Below are 20,335 nucleotides of genomic sequence, written 5' to 3'. Positions count from 1 at the left end.
CTTTTATTCTGGATAGATTATGGATTTGGTCTACGTTCTTTCTTTTTCATTTTTAAACATAGTACATTAAAAAGCTCTCATGTGGGGCGGCTAGGTGGTGCGGTGGACAGAGCACTGGCCCTGGAGTCAGGAGTACCTGAGTTCAAATCCAGCCTCAGACACTTAATAATTACCTAGCCATGTAGCCTTGGGCAAGCCACTTAACCCCATTGCCTTGCAAAAAAAAAAAAAAAAACTAAAAAAAAGCTCTCATGCAATGTTCCTCATCTTCCCCAATTTATCCCCTATTATATTCATAAACCTTCTCTTTATTCATTTAGACAATAAGGAAAAGCAATTTTGTATTTTATTTTTTTCCAATTACATGAGAAACTAGTTTCAGCATTCATTTTTTTTATAAGATTTTTGATTCCACATTCTTTCTCTCCCTCCTTTCCTTCCCCAGGATAGCAAATAATCTGATAATAGGTTTTTTTGAACAATTATGTTAAGCATATTTTCATAATTGTCAGAAAAGAATCAGAACAAATAAGCCAAAAAAAAAAGAAAAAACAAATTTTTAAAAAAGTAAAAATAGTTTGTTTTGGTCTGCATACATTTCCTTCTCTGAATGTGGGTGGCATTTTCCATTACTGGTGGAAAATAATTGTTAATGTCTTTGGATCCACAAAGAACTAAATATTCAGCAATAAATTTAGAGCATTTTTTTCATAGCTACTATACATTTTATCTCTGGGGTGATGAGGTCTAATAAATAGGACTTGCAGAAAAGGAAAAAGATAGCTTGTACAAAAGGGTCAGTGGTCAGCAGTGTGGAGAGGGAAAGATAGACCAGGGCAAGTGAGAAGTAAATGACCAGGAAATTTCTACAGAAAACAAGACCCCCTAACCCTTACTAAGTAAAGGTGCTTCAGTAAATTGAGATTGCATATACATACATATAAATTAAAATTTTTATGCTTTTCAAGAAATGGATGTATTTCACAGAGCCTGTGTTTAGGGGAAGATTTGTTCTATCTAGCTATTATCAGACAAGGTATTTGTTCTCTTTATCAATTGATATTGGATGACTTAACAGAAAGTGACTACTTAGATAAGTTATACCACATAAAAGTTAAAATGTTTTCAGGTTTTTTTTTTAATAGAACATGTTCTAAAGGTTCTTCTGTGGTAGAGAGTCCTATGATCTTTTCAGCTGTTCCTAATTAAAGAATTTTGTAATTCTCCAATCAGAAATTTGGATCTTCATATTATATAGCCTTCTATTGCACAATATTTATTATAAAACTGGCTAGTTTTTCACTCCTATTCCAAGGTTTTTTATAATGGAAGGATTTAATTTTAACTACCAGCAACACAAGCTCCTACAATAAAAAGCTATAGTAGTTTAATTAAGTCAAAAAATGTATATAGGGAACTAAAGATGAATTTTTCCCTTAATGGCCCTACTAAACTTATTTATATAGCATATGCTCTTTTTTGAGTAACAATTAAAAATAAAAATTGAAGTTTTCAAATTCCTTGAAAAATAATTTCAAGAAATCACATTTTATTTTTCCTCTTGTATTTATGTTATATAAACTACGTTAATCTTATTGAATTGTTTTCCAAGTTGGAGATTTAACTAATTTTAAATTTTTCTTTGGTTTCAACTCAAGTAATCAAATTAGCCCTTTTGTTCACTTGATATGTTTCTATAAAGTGCATTCTGAAACTCTGAACACATCTTCACCCATTTGTGATGTGTACACACTTATGCTGAATTAAATCCAGTAATGTGTCTTTGAAAGTTTTTCACCAAAAGTCTATTCTGATCCTTAAATTGCTCGTGTGTGACACAGGATCGGGTAATGATCAATCGATTAGACAGCATTTGTCAAACGGTCCTGAAAGGAAAGTGGCCATCAGCCCGGAGAGGTTATGAGGGCAACACAGTGGCATCATTCTACACCACCAAGCTTCTGGATAGCCCCGGTGCTGCTGCAGATGTTGGCGAAACCCGCGTGCCGACTCCCTCAAGTATAGGGGCGAGAGAAGACCATGACCAGTCCACACAGATGTCAAAGGTGAAGAAGCATGTACGAGAAAAGGAGTTTACAGTGAAAATCAATGACGTATGTTTATTTTTATTGCCCTAGGACCTGATTGCGATTGCCGTGTGCAGCATGTTTTTTCCTGCAAGTGGCTGCCTGCTCTCACTCTTACTTCTTTGCACACTAGTTTTCGGTATTTGGATTGTGTTTCTTTTACACATTCAGAATAATGAACTTTTGTATTCTACTAAAGGATTATCCCACTGATCAAGATGCTTTCTCAAGCTAGTATGGTGCATTTTCTAAGCATCTGAAACATTTTTGTCACATATGAATACACACACACACACACACACACACACACACACAAGCAGTCTGATGTAGTGGATACAGTACTGACCTTGAAGTCCAAAAGGACCTGAGTTGTTCAAATCCTTACCCTAGCTTTTTAGTAGCACGGTGACCTGCAAAATCATTCAACTTCCTTGAAACTGGGACAACACTCTATTGTTTACCTACTAAGATAGATCTCAGATTTTGACCTGTTTCAATGGGGAAAATTCCTTTCCTAACAAAATCACATACATATCTTTGATGTATTGATACATATGAACAATATTTTTTCTCAGTACATTTGACTGCTTTGAATATTTAGTATATCCTGCTATAAATAGTACTTTAAATTTTTATATACTTTTTAAACTGTCTTTGACTAAATTGATTACTTAGTATGCAAAGTGATAAAATCCTGTAACAATAGCCACTAATTAATGGAAGAAGATACATTTGTATTGGCAATCATATGTGATAATTTTTGGTTGGAAAACTATTTGTGACACTTCAATATTTCATTTAAGCAAGAAAATGTAATGTCTATAACAAATTTTTATTCAAAAAATTCTAAAAGTGGCCTAAATTAGGAAACGCATAATTTCATAATTTCTTCCAATATCTTTCAGATCTTCTGTAGTTGAATTTCTCTTTAAAATCCTTTATCTTAAAGGAGATTTTCTTTGCAAGTTTTTATCTTAATATTCACCTTTATTTAACAGGAAGGTGGTTTGAAGTTGACATTTCAAAAGCAAGGACTTTCTCAGAAAAGGCCGTTTGAAAATGAAGATGGTTCTCTTGGACAGCAGCAATACCTGGCACGGCTTCGGGAACTTCAGAATGCTTCAGAGACAAGCCTAGTCAATTTTCCAAAGGCCATGCCAGTATCAGGTAAACAAATCATATATATAAATGTGTTAACTATCTTGTAATAATAAAACTTCCTCTTCATTTCAGAATTCTACTCATGATACATTACATGAAATTTTCTTTATCAGATTTTTTTCTCTTTTTGCTTCTCTTAAATACTAATAAAAATAGTAACAGTATTGTATTGTGACAGTACTCAGGACTTAACTGGTCTTTTTCACTAGGTGAGTTGTAACACGACCACTAAGGGAATGTGTGACAACTCATCTCACCTCTTGGGGCTTCACATTCCTTATTAAAGAGGGGTTTGAGAGGCAGCTAGGTGGTGCAGTGGATAGAGCACTGGAGGAGCTGGGAGGACTTGAGTTCAATATGGCCCCAAGTATTTGACAATTACTAGTTATATAATCTTGAGCAAATAACTTAATTCTTGTTGCCTCACCACCACCCCCCAAAAAAGAACTGAATTAAAGTTCCTAATTCCATAACACTTTTAGGTTGGCTCTATACTTTCTATACAATATAATGAGTTAGTAGTAAATAAATATATAAAGGATCTATAATATCATCAGTATTGGATAACTTCTTTTGTGGGAACTGATTCCATCCGTGGGTATTGTGCAGTCCATTCTGTGATTTAGTAAATTAAACTTATTCTGGGAGTTGCCCAGAATTACAAAGCTAACAATTGTCAGACATAAGATTCAAACCCAGATCTTCCTGGATCCAGTTAACCAATGAACATTTATTAAGCACTTTCTATATATCAAGTACTGCACTAAGTGCTGGGGATACCAAAAAAGGTTTAAAAAAAATACAAAAATAGTCCCCGCTTTCAAAGAGTTCACAGTCTAAAGAGGGAAACGACAGGCATATAACTATATACAAATAAGCTATATACAGGACTAATTGGAAATAATCAATAGAGCAAGGCACTAGTATTAAGGGCAATCTGGGCAAGCTTTCTGTAAAAGATAGAATTCTGCCTGAGACTTCAGGGAAGTCCAGAAGCAGAGATGAAAAGGGGGAAAATTGCAGACATGTAGTGAAACTACCTGGAGTCAAGAGAAGGAAATATCTTTTTTCTGAGGAACATAAAGGGAGCCAGTGTTACTGGATCACAGAATACATGAAAAAGCAGGAGAATTCATGATCTAAGGAGATGGGGGGATAGAAGGGATAGGGAAATGGGGATAGGTTATAAAGGGTTTTGAATGTCAAACAGGGTTTTGTTTGTTTTTTATCCTCGAGGATATAGGAAGCCACTGAAGTTTATTGAGTATAGAGATGACATAACCAGACTTTAGGAAGATCAATTTGAGAACTGAATGGAGAATAAACTCAAGTAGGGAAACCCTTGTAGAGAGTCTTTCAGGTCTTATCTATTCTAATTTTACTTTGAAACAAACATTTTCATCCTACTTATTTTCTTTGCCTTATATGGCAAAAAATATTCACTGCATTAATTGCTGAAGCTTAATGCTTTGAGGTATTCTTAAATGCCAGACCTTCTGATGTTAAACTAATTTCACAAAGAAACTGAAAAATAAAATAATTATGTGACTTATTCTAGATCATATAAGCTAATAAATATAATCTCTTAAATTCTCCTTCAAGTGCTGATATTTTTTTGTTTTATTATTCAAATTAAATTGTATGAAGTTTCCTAGTATGAAAATAATTTCATCTGAGGGTTATTAAGTATTTTTGGGAAAAATACATTTTAGGAAAGCCATACATTGCTAAAACCTCAAAAAGAATATTAGATTATAAAGTATAGATTTTATATTAAAAATTTCTAATTGACAGAAACATTCATTAGTACAGGTTAGAACAGAGGTTCTTAATTTTGTTATTGTTGTGGATCTCAGTTTAATGAATATGGAATCATTCTTAGCATCTTTTTGAAAAATTCACAACTAAATAAAATGCTAAATTTCAATGATAGGTTAATGAAAATAATTTTCCTGTTTACATAAAAGGACATGTATGTAACTCTTTTTCAAATCTTTTGAGGGTCTTTGAAACCCAAGGTTAAAAAAACCTCTGGATTAAAATCATAGGAGTCATGAGAGACCTCAGAGATCATCTAGTCTAAGCTTCCACTCAAAAGGATTCCTTTTGCAGTATCCAAGACAAGTTATCATCTGGACTCTGCATGAACAGTTATGATGACAGAAAACTCACTGCTTAATCAGGTTATTCAGCTTAGGCAATCTAAGACCTCTCCTATTGATTAAAGTGTCTTTTTTTTCCCATTTTCAGCCTTACTTTAGGATCAGAAAGTGTGTTTGCTTAAAGCTATTGCATTCCTTCTCTTTCCTCATAATTCCCTTGTTTATTTCTAATCTTTTTATTGTTGAGCTTGATATATTCATACATCAAACTATTTAATTAACCCTCCTTTGGCTCATGTGAGTGAGATTCAGCTAATGTCTACTCTCTGCCCCTTACTCCATATTTATATATTCCTCCTGGCTTATACCACAATGATGAGAAATAGCAAGTTCCATCTTCTTCTTTCTCCTTATACTAGTGTATTCCTTCTTTTACCCATCCTCCTTTTTCTTCTCAAATTCTCCAAACAGACCCATTCCACCTCCAGAACTACTTTATTTCTTTTTTTTTTAATTCTCTTCAGTACCCTATGAAGACATTTCATATAACATTCCGAAGGAACAGGTGTTCATTCTCCCTTTATTAGAATGTTAGCAGGATGTCATAATAGAACTGCAGTTGTTCAAAACATTTCCTTCTTCTCTGGTTTCTTGCATTTGTATTTCAAAATTCTTACTCAACTCTAGTATTTTCATCTAAAATGCTTGAAAATTCACTGTTACATTAAGGTTTCTAGGTATTCAGTGGATACCTGAAATCACAGGACCTGAAATCAAGAAGACCTGAGTTCAAATTCTGTTTTGGACTCTTCCTAGCCATGTGATCTTGGACAAGTAACTGACATGTCTGCCTCAGTTTCCTCAAGTGAAAAATCAGAATAATATTACCCATTTAACTTGCTGTGAGAATCAAATGAAATACAGTTTGTAAAGTTCTTGGTACAGTTAAGTGCACAGTATGCTGTTAGCACAAAAATGTGATGATGATGATGATGATGATGATACAATGAGGTTAGATTTTGGAGAACCTTACATTTCATTCTTGAATTTTATATTAGCAAAGTGAAGAACATTAGAAATTTTTTAACATAATAAAGTCAGATTTTTTTAGGAAGATTAGCCAGACATTCCATCCCATGTTTTACCATAATGAATATGTTCTCAAACCAATCTTAATAGTGCTTTGTAGTAAAATTTGCTCCTATGAATAATTCAACAGATCTTAATGTTTTTATTTACTGTACTCATATAGCTTCTTATACTCAGAAATGTTTAAATCTTATCATTCCTTATCATGTATACTAGAGTGGGTTTGTGAATTTGTGTTAGAGGATCTTAAGATTGAACAGTCAGTCCAAGGATAAAACCTGAGTCAATGCAAAATATTTAGTAGGATGCTAAAATGCTTGGCAATTGAAAAAATGCAGCTATGATCACTACAAACCAGTGTGCCTTTATAGCAAAGAATCTCCTTTAATGGAGTATTTCATTTACCAAGTCCTAATAAAGTAATCAAAAGCTAGACTTGATGAACATTGTGTGGCAGAATTAATCAAGATTCCCTATAACCAGTCAGGAAAAACCAATCAGTCAGTTAACATTTTTTAAGCACCTAAGAAGTACCTGACATTGTGCTATGTTCTGGGGACACAAAAAAATAAAAATAAAAAAAAAGACTGTCCCTTAATCACGAAAGTAAGCTGAAAAACAGGAGGCAAAGAAGGAAGAATTGGGTCTCACAGCAAGGAGAGTGAGGATGATGGAGTGATCCATAGAAGTGCAAAAACAGAGTAGCTGTAGGAAATGGGAGAAAAACTGGGCTGAACCCTCCTCCCCTTTTTAAATTCCCTGAAGCCTCTGACCCTGGCTCCTGTCAGAGTCCAGTCAGAGAGGCATATAGTTCTGAGGAGATGAGAGGACCAGTAGATTCAATAATTCAGCATAATGATATTTCCCAGTGATGAGTTTCCTAAGGGCAAAAGACAAGTTGAAGAGGTCCAAAGAAGAGCAAAAGTGATAGAGCTGACAAGAAAATGAGAAGGTATAAGTATCTGTTTTCTTATTTGTAAAATGGAAACAATTATAATTTCTTTACCTACTTTACATGATTGCTTCAAAGAAACTTGTTGAATTGTAAAGTGCTATATAAATATGGGTTATTTTTATTAGGAAAGAAATAGTTGTAAATTTCTTCAATGTAAAAATTGTGTTTTATTTGCTTTTGTACTTTTCATAAATGATAATATGTGACCAATAATTATTTTTTGAGAGAATAAAAGAAAATACTATTTTTCTAAGAACTTCTGCTAGGGTACGTACGTGTCCTGGGCAAATCATCTGATCTCTCCCAGCCTCAATTTTCTCAACAATAAATGGGAATAATAATAGGTCTTACCTTAAATATTATTGTGAAGCTACAATTAGACAACATTTGTAAAGTACTTTTGTAAAGTACTATATAAATTTTATTGTTATCATTAAGAAAGCTTCTATTCCAAGTATCACTTTTAAGACATGAAAGATGAGAATGAATCAATTTTTAAAGGATGTTTCAATATTAAATTGTAAAATTAGACCCAAATTACTTGATATTTTTTTATTCTGTTTTACAGTCTCAGTTTGCTCAGGTACTTCTAGTCAGCCAGCAATTGGTGCCAATGGAGTGATATTAGATAATCAGCCCATAGTTAAAAAAAGGAGGGGAAGAAGGAAGAATGTGGAAGATGTTGACATTCTCTTATTAAATAGAAATAAACCACCTAATCATGTAAGTAACAGTCAAATTAGAACTGTTTTACCCTATTCTTGACTCAGGATCTCTAATCACAAACTAATGTTTAATTACAGAAGTACATTTGCTATTATGTGAGTACTTTATAAAAATAAAGAGATGTGAATTAATAACAAGGTATAACATATGTTAAGAATGACAAATGTGGAAATTATTTACATGATTGCACATGTATAACCTATATCTGATTTTTAACATCTCAGAAGGGAAAGAAGTAGGGTTAAAATTTGGAACTCAAAACTTTAAAAAAATAACAAACATTTCAAAATTGTTTTGACATGTAATTTGGGGAAAAGTAAAATATATTAAATAAGAAAGAAAAAAACATATATATATATATATATGCTTTTTAGGTTTTGTAATCCAACATACCATAATACATAACAATTTAAGCAAATTTGAAAAAGTTGACAGGTTTTAAAAGGACAACTTACATACCACTTTTACTACTTACAAAATCTACCCTAGTATCAGAATAAAAGTTGTTAATGAATTTGACATGTAGTCTTTATCTGGTCTTTTTCAAGGTTACAGTAGGCATTACCACCTCACAAATTACTCCAGGGATAAATCCAGCAGTGTCTTATACTCAATCTCAAGGGATACTTGATATAGAAAATCCAGTTCCAGTTATTAATCTGAAAGATGGGACAAGACTTGCCGGTGATGATGCACCCAAAAGGAAGGATTTAGAAAAATGGCTTAAGGAGCATCCAGGTTATGTGGAAGATTTAGGAGCCTTTATTCCTGTAAGTAATTTTTAAAATAGATTCATTTAAATATATTTCTATTATTTTTATTAGACAGAAACATCACAATCTAAGGTTATTGTGAAGCATTCATTGTATACTTAGCACTTCTCTTAGTAACCCAACTCAACTGCATTGCCATCTTCTCAAAGTCATAAGAATTTAAAAATAAATAGAATCAGAAATGCCTATTCTTCTATTAAAAATGACAGTGATACTTTTAATGTCTAGTCATTTGATCTCTGCATGTAAAGAAAGTTTTTATAGTGCTGTTCATTCCTTAAGAAATGTATAATTATTACCTGGAGTCTAGTTGGACATAATAAAAATGCTTGGAGTGCTCTGAGTTTTTAGCTTTAGATTATAAATAGCTTTGCTACTTTTTTGACTAAGATACATGAAAATTTTAAGCAAATTTGAAAACTTTGTAAATACTAAAATGTGAAACCTGACAGTCCACAAATGACACTGCTACTAGATCTCACTATCACCCATAATTATTCCTTAATTGTCAAAAAAATTCAAAAATCCCTTATTAGATAATAAGTACCTATCATTTCATCAGATTGTTTGTTTTACCCTCCAAAACCTATCTTCATCCTCATTAGGACCTCCAATCTCTTTGTTTTTCCTCCCTGCTCTGACCTCACTTTTTTTCTTTCCAGTCTCAACCTTATAGTTAACCAGTTCAACTCTACACTTTGTTCTTGATTTCCTTGACCCTTGTCCAATCAACATTCATGCCTTGACAAAACCCTAGCAATGGATTATTGCAATCATTCTAATTTCCATCCTCATCACTCAACAGAAACTTCTCTTTCCAAAGTTACTAGTTCTTTCTTTATTACCAGATTCAGTGGTTTTTCACCTTAGTGTTCATCCTTCTTGACCACTGTAGTATTTGTTACTTTTGCCCATTCTCCTCAAAACTCAACTCTCTCATCTCTGGGTTTTTGTGACACTTTTCTCTGTTGGTCCTCCTATTTGCTTATCTGATTGTTCCTTCTCAATTTTCTTTACTTATTCATCATACCTCTTAACTGTGGATATTCTCCAAGGCTTTCTTGGTCCCTTTTCTGTTCTCTTTATGTTCTCTCACTTAGCAATCTCATCAGTTTATGTGGATTTAATGATCATCTATGTGAAGAGGATTACAAAATTTGTATATCTAACCCTTGCCTCTCTTGAGTTCTATTTGTATATCTTCAACTGCCTATCATTTTCATTTGCGTGTCCCATAGATTTCTCAAACTCAACATATCCAAAACAGAATTGTTTTTTTCCTCTTCTCCACTTCCTTATTTCTGTAAAAGGTACTACCATCCTTCCAGAAACCAAGGTTCAAAAACTTGACACTTAACTTTACCTCAGCCCACCCAACCTGTTAATTGTCACATTTTGTCATTTCTCTGTTCACACTCTAATCCACCTCCTTCTTTTTACTCACTTGACCACCACCCTGGTTCAGGTCATAATACCTCTCACTTGAATTCATTATTATTATCATTATTATTATTATTATTATTATTATTATTATTATTATTATATTATTTATTATAACAATAAGATCCCAATTAGTCTTCTTGGCCCTCATCTTTCTACGGTCCATCCTACTCACATCTTCCAAAGTCATTTTATAGACCTACAGGTAAGATCATGTTACTTTTCTGTATCACAAACTCCACAGGCTCTCTGGATCAAATAGAAATCCTCCATTTGACTTTTAAAGCCTTTTCCTAACCTCTCTTGCCTATATCTTTATTCATTACACTCTTTCCCTTCTTCTGTGGTTCATCCCTGTTGGCTTTCTTGTTCTTCCTCACCTACAGAACTCCTTCTGAGACTTTAAAACAACTGGAATGTGTACTCCCCTTCACTTCTACCTCTTAGAATCCCCTTCTTTCCTTCAAAACTCTACTCAGTTGCCACCTTCTGCTCTCTGCTCTTGAATCCCTTGTCCACTGTCCAGTCAATATTCATGCCTTGCCAAGACCCCAGAACTCAATTATTCCAAGCAAACATGAAGCTTTTCAAGTGCTTTAACCCCCAAAAAATTCACCTTTAATTTATTTTGTACATGTGTGTATTTGTCTTGCTCTAGAGAACATCAGCTCCTTTAAAGCAAAAATTGTTTAACTTTTGTACCTAGTTCAATGCTTGGCACATGTTAAAAATTTAGTAACTGCTTTTTTTGGGGGGGGTGGTTCATTTTCTTTTTTTTCTATTTTGCAAAAAGATAAACTTTTATTAATGTCTTTTTTACACCACTATAGTTATCAGTTTGAGGATCCTTCCTTCTCACTCCCATTACCTTTTTTAATTTTCTTAAATTTATTTACACATTACTACAATATTCTTGTTATAAGAGTAAACATAATACCCCCTCCTCCCCCCCAAAAAAATATAACACCTCCTGAGAAATAAAGTGAAAGAGAAAAAACATGTATTTCAGTCTGTGTTCTGATACCATCAGCTGTCTTGGTTGAATTGCGTTCTTTATCATAAGTCCATCATAGAAGTTACTTCCATATTTTTCCATTGTTGCTGTTGCTGATTGTAATCCCCTCCATCCATTCCTCCCTACTACCATCTATTATATTTTCTCTCTCCTTTCACTCTGTCCCACTTCTAAACTGCTGTGGAGCAGCCAAGTGGCACAGCAGGAAGAGTACCAGCCCTGGGGCCAAGAGGCCCCAAGTCTGCCTCACACCCCAGAGAACCACTTACTGACAGGCCACCCAATCCCACCATCTTGCAAAAAGTAAAATTTAAAATGTGTTCTATCTGATTATCCTCTCCTATGATCTCCCCTGTCCTCTGTCACTCATATTCCCCCCTCCTCTTCCCCCTGTTCCCTTCTCTCCCCTTTGTTCTAGATGTCTATATCCTATTGAGTGTGTATGCTGTTTCCTCTCTGAGTCATTTCCAATGAGAATGAAGATTTCCTCATTCCCCCTCACCTTCCACCCTTCCATAACCATTGCAGTAGCTATTCTTGACTCTTTTACATGAAATATGTTAGCCTATTCTACCCCTCCTTTCTATTATTCCCAGTATCTTATTTCCCTTTCACCCATGGACTCCATTTTTACAATGTATTATACCTTCAAATTCAGCTCTCTCCTGTGCCCCATCTGTAAAGCCTCCTTCTACCTGATCTATTAAATGAGAAGGTTCATATGAATATTATCAGTATCATCTTTCCATGTAAGAATACACTCAGTTCATCATCATTAAGTCCCTCATGATTTACCCTTGTCATCCACCCTCTCTATGCTTCACCTCAGTCCTGTACTTGAAGATCAAACTTTTTCTTCAACTCTGGTCATTTCGACAGGAACATTTGTAATTCCCCTGTTTCATTGAAAGTCCCTCTTTTCCTTTGGAAGAGGATGTTCAGTTTTGCTGGGTAGTTGATTCTCAGTTACATTCCAAGCTCTTTTGCCTTCCGGAATATTATATTCCAAGCCCTACAAACCCTTAATGTAGTTGCTGCTAAGTCCTGTGTGATCCTGACTGCAGCTCCACAATATTTGCATTGTGTCCTTCTGGATGCTTGTAATATTTTCTTTGACTTAGAGTTCTGGGACATGGCTATTATATTGGGGGTTGGGTGTTTTTTTTAATCTCTTTCCAGGAAAGATCAATGGATTCTCTCAATTTCTATTTTGCCCTTTGCTTCTAGGATATCAGGGCAATTTTCCTGTAGAAATTCTTTAAAAATGAGGCAAGGCTCTTTTCCTGATCATGACTTTCAGGGAGCCCAATAATTTTTAAATTATCTTTCCTGGATCTGTTTTCCAGCTCAGTTGTTTTTTCACTGAGATATTTCACATTTTCTTCTAGTTTTTCATTCTTTTAGTGTTGAATTATTGTGTCTTGATTTCTCTCAAAGTCATCAACTTCCTTTAGCTCCATTCTACATCTTAAGGATTTGTTTTCCTCAGAGAGCTTTCTTATCTCCTTTTCCATCTGGCCAATTCTGCTTTGTTGCCTTAAATGCTTATTGATTAATTTTCCTGAGGGCAATACAGTACCCCATTTCCTAAAGATGGCCTTTATCTACAATAGAATTCAGCCAGTTCTTTCCTATTTAAATCCAACAGCATTCTTCTCCTCATTAACTATATGAACTGTTTTATCCATTTGACCTAAATGGGGTTTGGTTTTTTTTTAGGTGTAAGTATATTTTTATTCCCCCCAATTACATGTTAAAAATTTTTATTTTAAGCTAAACTGTTTTTTTTTGTTTTGTTTTGTTTTGTTTTGTTTTAGGTTTTTGCAAGGCAAATGGGGTTAAGTGGCTTGCCCAAGGCCACACAGCTAGGTGATTATTAAGTGTCTGAGACCGGATTTGAACCCAGGTACTCCTGACTCCAGGGCCGGTGCTTTATCCACTGCACCTCCTAGCCATCCTAAACTAATTTTTAATATGTTATTTTCTTCAGTATTTTTTGGGATATCCTTCACTAAGCTGCTGACTTCGTTTTCATGTTTTTCTTGCATCTCTCATTTCTTTTCCCAATTTTTCTTCTACCTCCCTTACTTGATTTTTAAAAATCTTAGGTCAGGTTCCTTTTCTTTTCTATTTACTCATTTCCCTAGCCTGTGCCTGATTTGGGGTGTTTCTTGAGCTTTTGAGTATTATTGGGGAATCCCCACAAGGACCTCAGTTCCTTCAAGGTCTTATGGGAGGCTCTGACTGTTCTGGTCTGTGAATGACCATAAGCATGCCCCTGTCTCCCAGGGCTGTGGGGAGGGTCCCTGCTCTTTAGGGGCAGCAACCAGGGTCTGAATATGGTCAAAACCCCAGAGTCCTGTCCCAAGAACAGAGGACAGACCTCAGCAGTCTCCCCCACTCCTTTACCTTCTGTGAGCAGAATGCTCAGGGAGCAGCTGCTGGGCGGTTCCTTGCTGGACAACTCCACAGGCCTGCTTCTGTTTCCTGGCTTCTGGTCTGTGCCTGGGCAGTGCTAGGGCAGCACTGAGGAGGGCCAGGCTGGCTTGGGCTTTGCACTCGCTCTGGCAGAGTTCTTCCTGCTGATCTTCCAAATTGTGCTTGGTGCTCCCTGAGGTGGCAGGTCAGGAAACTGCTTTTGCTGCCAGGAGCTGGGGCTCCCAGGGACCCAGCCCTGGGACTGTTCCGGAAGGTTGAAGTTCCTTTGCTATGGCATGCTGCTGACCTCTCCTGTCCTGTGGAATAGAGCCTTCCCACTATTTTCTTGGGCTGAAGAATTGCCTCACTGGATCTATGGGTTCTGTCTCTCAAAAATTTAGAAGCACAATTTTAAGGTTTTTGAAATATTTTGGAGAGAGCTCCTAAGAAAGGCTATTCTCCTGCTGCCATCTTGGCTCCACCCCCCAGTAAATGCTTATTGATTAATTTTCCTGAGGGCATTAGAGTACCCTATTTCCTAAAGATGGCCTTTATAATAGAATTCAGCCAGCTATTTCCTATTTAAATCCAAAAAAGATGTAAAATCTATTTGATAAAAGCTTTATTGATTTTAATGAATTTTATTTGATAGAAAGACTTCCTGAAGGAAAAGTTTAGTACCACAGATATTGATAATACTGATCATATTAATGTCATTAGTATTGCTTCTTATAATCATATTCAAAACCCCAAATTTTTTTGCTGAACTGATAGGTACTGATAATTCAGTAGTATCTGCAGTGTATTTCAAAAGATCTATAATATACTCAACATGGATACTCTTTTCACTGATGTAGATATCAGTCCCTCCAAACCCTTGTTACCTTAGCTATTTTTTTGTTTTGTTCTGTTTTAGAACTGTGAGGAAGGCAAAAGTAGAGAGAAACCAGTCTTGTGATTCCAATGATGTAACAAATTCTCTGTAAAGGAACACTCTCTACTACTACAGATTGTGTAACTTGATTGGACCTTACAGAACTGCATTCTGTTACCATAGCTATTAGAAATCTAGAACTCCTATGCCAGAGTGAGAAATCTATTTGAATAAGACTTTAGTAGGTGTATTTTACAAGGAATTAAAGTTCAGTCCTCTGATTATGCCTCATTTAATCAAGTTCTTTACCTGATTTAGGAATGCTATCTCAACTTCCAGATGCAAGAACATAATGGAAAATTGACTTCATTCCTGATAATAAAACAGACCATATCCTAGTATTTTCAAAATACTCTTGGACATTAAGTTCTAGAATATTTCTGAATTTTGTTTCCCTTGAGCAAGCTATTTCTATTGTTGTAACTTTAGAACTAGCCCAAAGGAAAAGAGACTGCCTTAGGAGTTACTGAATTCCATTTCAGTGAAGATCTTCAAGTATAAACTAAATGATCAACTGTTAGAAATGTTATATAGGGGGCGGCTAGGTGGCGCAAATGGATAAAGCACCTGACCTGGAGTCAGGAGTACCTGGGTACAAATATGGTCTCAGACACTTAATAATTACCTAGCTGTGTGGCCTTGGGCAAGCTACTTAACTCCATTTACCTTGCAAAAACCTAAAAATAAAAAAATGTTATAGAGAAGATTACAGTTAGATTAGGGATGGAACAGGTGGCCTTATGACAATTAAAAAGGTTTGAGAGACATAGTTTCTGGATAGTTTAATAATCTTATTAATAAAAGCAAGTTTATTAATAAAAGGATGGCTACTTGACTGTCTCTCTTAGACCAGGGACCCTCTCATGGCAGTGGGTTCACAGCTCCTGAAGGAGAGCAATCAACTCTGATTGGTAAATAATTAATGAGAAGTTGGGCTGTCTTCAGTGAAAGTCTTCGAGTATGTGATTTGAATCACCCAAATCTTGATTAAGAAACATCAGTTTTCATATCTGTCTGACAAAAAGAAGAATCCATATTTTCCTAAACCTATGTGAGCAGGAATGTACCATATCCCAACCTAGCATGTCTGGTTAGATCTTAGCCTGGGTAAATCTCTGCCTAAGATTTCCCACGCTGGTTGGTTTCTGGATGAAGAAGTAGAAAAAGGGAATTAGTTATTAATACCAGAGAGAAATAATCATTTCTCACAATGTTGGAACTGGACAACAAAAGGTCTTGTCTAATTCAGAGATTCTCTGATTCTTTGGAAAAGATGGCACTGTAGTTTTGCTCTATTCAAGTTGTTTACACCTAAAACACTCTTTCTACTGAGCACTTAATGTTGAAGTTCTTTAGATGTGAGGGACTGCTGCTTCTATATCTTGGCCTATTCATGCCAAATTCACTTTAAGAAAATATGGAGGGGGCGGCTAGGTGGTACAGTGGTTAGAGCACCAACTCTGGAGTCAGGAGTCCCTGAGTTCAAATCCGGCCTCAGACATTTAATAGTTACCTAGCTGTGTGGCCTTGGGCAAGCCACTTAACCCCATTGCCTTGCAGAAAAAAAAAAAACCTAAAAAAAAATATGGAGAAGGGAGTAGCATAATGCAGTATCACTGAAATCACTGAAGAGAGTTAGCCTGAAAGACTAGGATCCAACAACTCTGACTCTGGTTGTTTGACTCTGGGTAAGTCACTTAAATTCTCAGTACCAGACTGTTCTCAGAGCATTTGCTGTAGAAAAGTTGCAGATCAGTATTGCTTAGAGGGAGTTTCCTCACCAGAAAAATTAATGCACAGATAAAAGCATAGTCTTGACACAGAAATGAAGAACAGTCTGAAAAGTGTGTATTTTCCTTCTTTGAATTCTGACATGAATTGTCAAAGTACCTTATCCCTTCATCCTCAATGAAGAATTTTAATATATTGTACTTCAGAGAATGCAGCTTCATGATGGGAGACCTAAGCAAAAAAGACATCGCTGCAGAAACCCCAACAAACTAGATGTTAATAGTCTCACTGGAGAAGAACGTGTTCAGTTGATTAACAGAAGAAATGCCAGAAAGGTATGTATAATTTCAGGGTAAATTGCCTGTAAGTAATATCATGGTATGGTGCCTGGAATAGAACTAGACTTGGAAACAGGAAGAGCTGAATTTGAATGCAGCATTAAGACTTAATACTCTGAGATCTTGGCAAATCACTTATTTCCTTGGGGTCTTTCATTTCCTTTATCTGTAAAACAATGATAGTACCTACTTCACAGGATTTTTGTGGTAAGGATCAAGTGGAGAGAGAGAGAGACAGAGAGAATATGAATGTGTTTGTGTGTCTGTCTGTCTTTTTTTATGGCTCTAGGTCTCAGTCCTCCCTATATGGCTAACATTGTTGAATGAGGTAGAAAAGTTACTTAAATATATCCCCAAGTCTTTTCACCAGTAGAATTTTCAGTTTAAAAAGGTACCATATTAGTCTGAGGTGTATGAATCCATTCTATTGTTTTTACAATCTATTTCTTGATCATACTTCAGGACTATATCCAATTTGCTTAAGTTCATCTCTTTATTCATGTTGTAATTGTAATATGAAATTGTGGTCTCCTTTATCACCCAATGGGAATACTAGAAGACATTTATCACATTTTTATTTTTTTATTAATTTATTTTTGAATTTTACAATTTTTCCCCTAATCTTGCCACCCCCCACAGAAGACAGTCTGTTAGACTTTACATTGTTTCCATCATATACATTGACTTAAATTGAATGTGTTGAGAGAGAAATCATATCCTTAAGGGGAAAAAATGAAATATAAGCAATAGCAAAATTACCTAATAAGATAATTTCTTTTTTTTTTAATTAAAGGTAATAGTCTTTGGTCTTTGTTCAAACTCCACAATTCTTTCTCCGATACAGATGGTATTCTTCATCACAGATACCCTAAAATTGTCCCTGGTGTTGCACTGATGGAATGAGCAAGTTCATTAACATAGATCATCAACCCTATGTTGCTGTTATGGTGTACAATGTTCTTCTGGTTCTGCTCATCTCACTTAGCATCAGTTCATGCAAATCCTTCTGAGCTTCTCTGAATTCCATCCCTCTTGGTTTCTAATAGAACAGTAGTGTTCCATAATGTACATATACAACGATTTGTTCAGTTATTCCCCAATTGATGGACATTCACTCAATTTCCAGTTCTTTGCCATCACCAAAGAACTGCTATGAATATTTTTGTACAAGTATCACATGTCTTTCTAAAGTATTAGTTCCCCATACTATCTGTGTTCAGATAAGGGAGCAGTAGGGGAAGCAAAGTAAGAAGGAAAGAACATCAGGAAAATAGGAAATACAAATTTCTTGTTTGACCTTTCTGATTGGATTACTCTGTATAAGTTACATAACCTGGATGGTTTGGTTTGTCCTTCCTATTAGTACCTCAGTTGCTAGGATAAAGGATAATATTTCCAAATTTATTTTCTTGAAGGAAGGAGGATAGAATTATTTAAATTATTTTTTTGCATAATTCCTTTAACTTTTGTATTGTGCCAATATCAAGCTTGACAAACATCTGGTATGTAGATTCTTTCTTATAGGATAATTCAGGATCTATGTTGATTTGTGACTGTTTGCTTTGATCTGAGAAAAGAAAAACTTTCTGTATTTCACCTTCCTTATCTCTTAAATAAAGATGTTGTACTAGATGACTACCCCAGGAATCTCCCTAGCAAGAACCTAAAGCCACTGTTTTAGTTATAGTTGCCTTTATACATACATATATACATAAACACACATGTATGTATATGCATAGAAATTTTCATTTATGTCTTCTCTTTCTTACATCCATCATTGGTATACCCAATATCCTTCTCCCTCTCCCAGAGAGCCATTCCTTCTAACAAATGGTATTACTTTTGAACTTTAAAAAAAAAATTTTTTTTGTTTAAGGCAATGGGATGGAGTGACTTACTTGCCCAAGGTCCCACAGCTAGGCAATTATTAAGTGTCTGAGGCCAGATTTGAATTCAGGTCCTTCTGACTCCAGGGCTGATGCTCTATCCAGTGTGCCACCTAGCTGCCCCAACAAATAGTACTTTTTTAAGAGGAAAAAAATTAGCACAACAAATGGATACACTGAAAAAGCTCAAAATTATGTAGTTAGTATTTTATCTAGTTCTGGAAAAACAAAATTTTTATTTTGGGTAAATTTATCTTAGCTCACTGAAACTAAATGAGTGAATTTTGAAAGGATAAATATAGGGGCAGCTAGGTGGCACAGTGGATAGAGCACCAGCCCTGGAGTCAGGAGTACCTGAGTTCAAATCCGGCCTCAGACACTTAATAGTTATCTAGCTGTGTGGTCTTGGGCAAGCCACTTAACCCCATTTGCCTTGCAAAAAAAAAATCTGAAAGAAAAAAATAAAAAAAGAAAGAAAGGGTAAATATATTATCAAGCTTAGTTTTGTTTTACTTGACAATAAACAATTATGTAACTGCATGAATTTGCATATATTTCCTCTCATTCTAAAAATTTTCTTTCTCCTATTGCTGCTCATTCCTTTTCTTTTTTTTTTTGCTCATTTCTTTTTAAATGCCAACACATATTGCTCTCACAGTCCACACCACTCCTCTCTCTACATGTTGTTGAATAGTATTGGAGGAAGTCATACTGCTTCCATGACAAATTTATGTTTATTTTATCTCAAATGAACTTTAATTCAGCAAAGCAATCCTTCTCTTCTTTACTGTTTGAAGAGAGTAACTTATACTGAGTGACTTTGGATAAGTCACTTAACTTCTATGGACCTCTTTTCTTTATAAAATGATAGGGGTGAAAGATTTAGATCAGGGTGTCAGATATATGCACGGCCTACCATACTACCCAAATATGAATTGAAATTAGATGCAAGTGGAATTGGGAGGTATTTAACAAAATAAATATCTAATAAAACATAGTAATATTATGTTTTGAAACTAAGTCAATATACAGTTAATGTATGGATTAGTGGCCCCCATTTCTTTTTTAACTTGACACCACTAGGCTAGATAGTGTCCAAATTCCCTACCAGCTCTAATTCTTTGATCCTACACTTGTATGACCCCATATCTCTATCTTATTCCCTACAAGGAATGTTCTGAATCTTTTCTTCTGTCTTCACATTTCCTAAAATATCCCCAATCCTTCATCTTAGCAGAGGACTCATTTTATATTTCACCAAGAAAATAGAGGCTGCTTACTGTGAGCTTCCTTTTCTCACTCTTATCAAACTTTCTTATGATATTTGTCACACATTCTCCAAGAAGATCATGACATCAGGGAGGTGTTATCGTGATAAGCACATGAATTGGTTTTTAGTGAGGGGGCTGTGCTAAGTCACCAGCCTCACTTTCTCTTCCAGAGCCATCTGAGTCCAGTGGCCAGATGTGAATCAAGAAGACTGGAAATGGCCCTGGATACAAGGCAATCATGGTTAAGTGATTTGCCCAAAGTCACACAGCTAGTAAGTGTCAGGTGTTTGAGGCCAGATACACATTCCTATACTCCTGACTTCAAGGTCAGTGCCACCTAGCTGCCCTTCAAGCTCTCTGAAGATTCCTTGACAATGTCCTTCATTCTCTACTCTATCTCTGATGAAGA

The 20,335-nt window shown here is 35.3% G+C and overlaps 1 protein-coding gene across 12 annotated transcripts in view; it reads left to right on the top strand.

Annotated features, from left to right (window-relative positions):
- CHD9 (chromodomain helicase DNA binding protein 9) overlaps positions 1 to 20,335 on the top strand; it is a 243,152-nt gene that overhangs the window by 214,236 nt on the left and 8,581 nt on the right. For 8 of the 12 annotated variants that reach the window (XM_074211328.1, XM_074211330.1, XM_074211329.1 and 5 more), the window contains 5 exons: positions 1,842 to 2,114; positions 3,086 to 3,254; positions 7,963 to 8,117; positions 8,669 to 8,890; positions 16,638 to 16,766. In XM_074211328.1, the coding sequence (XP_074067429.1) occupies positions 1,842 to 2,114; positions 3,086 to 3,254; positions 7,963 to 8,117; positions 8,669 to 8,890; positions 16,638 to 16,766 (948 nt within the window). The remainder of the gene's footprint in view (positions 1 to 1,841; positions 2,115 to 3,085; positions 3,255 to 7,962; positions 8,118 to 8,668; positions 8,891 to 16,637; positions 16,767 to 20,335) is intronic. The other 4 variants (XM_074211331.1, XM_074211323.1, XM_074211326.1 and 1 more) reach the window with 1 other exon arrangement.

Source organism: Macrotis lagotis, chromosome 1, assembly GCF_037893015.1.
Source record: "Macrotis lagotis isolate mMagLag1 chromosome 1, bilby.v1.9.chrom.fasta, whole genome shotgun sequence".
NCBI classification, from domain to species: domain Eukaryota; kingdom Metazoa; phylum Chordata; class Mammalia; order Peramelemorphia; family Peramelidae; genus Macrotis; species Macrotis lagotis.
Note: the sequence above shows the minus strand (reverse complement) of the source record. Positions and strands in the feature narration are given on the sequence as shown.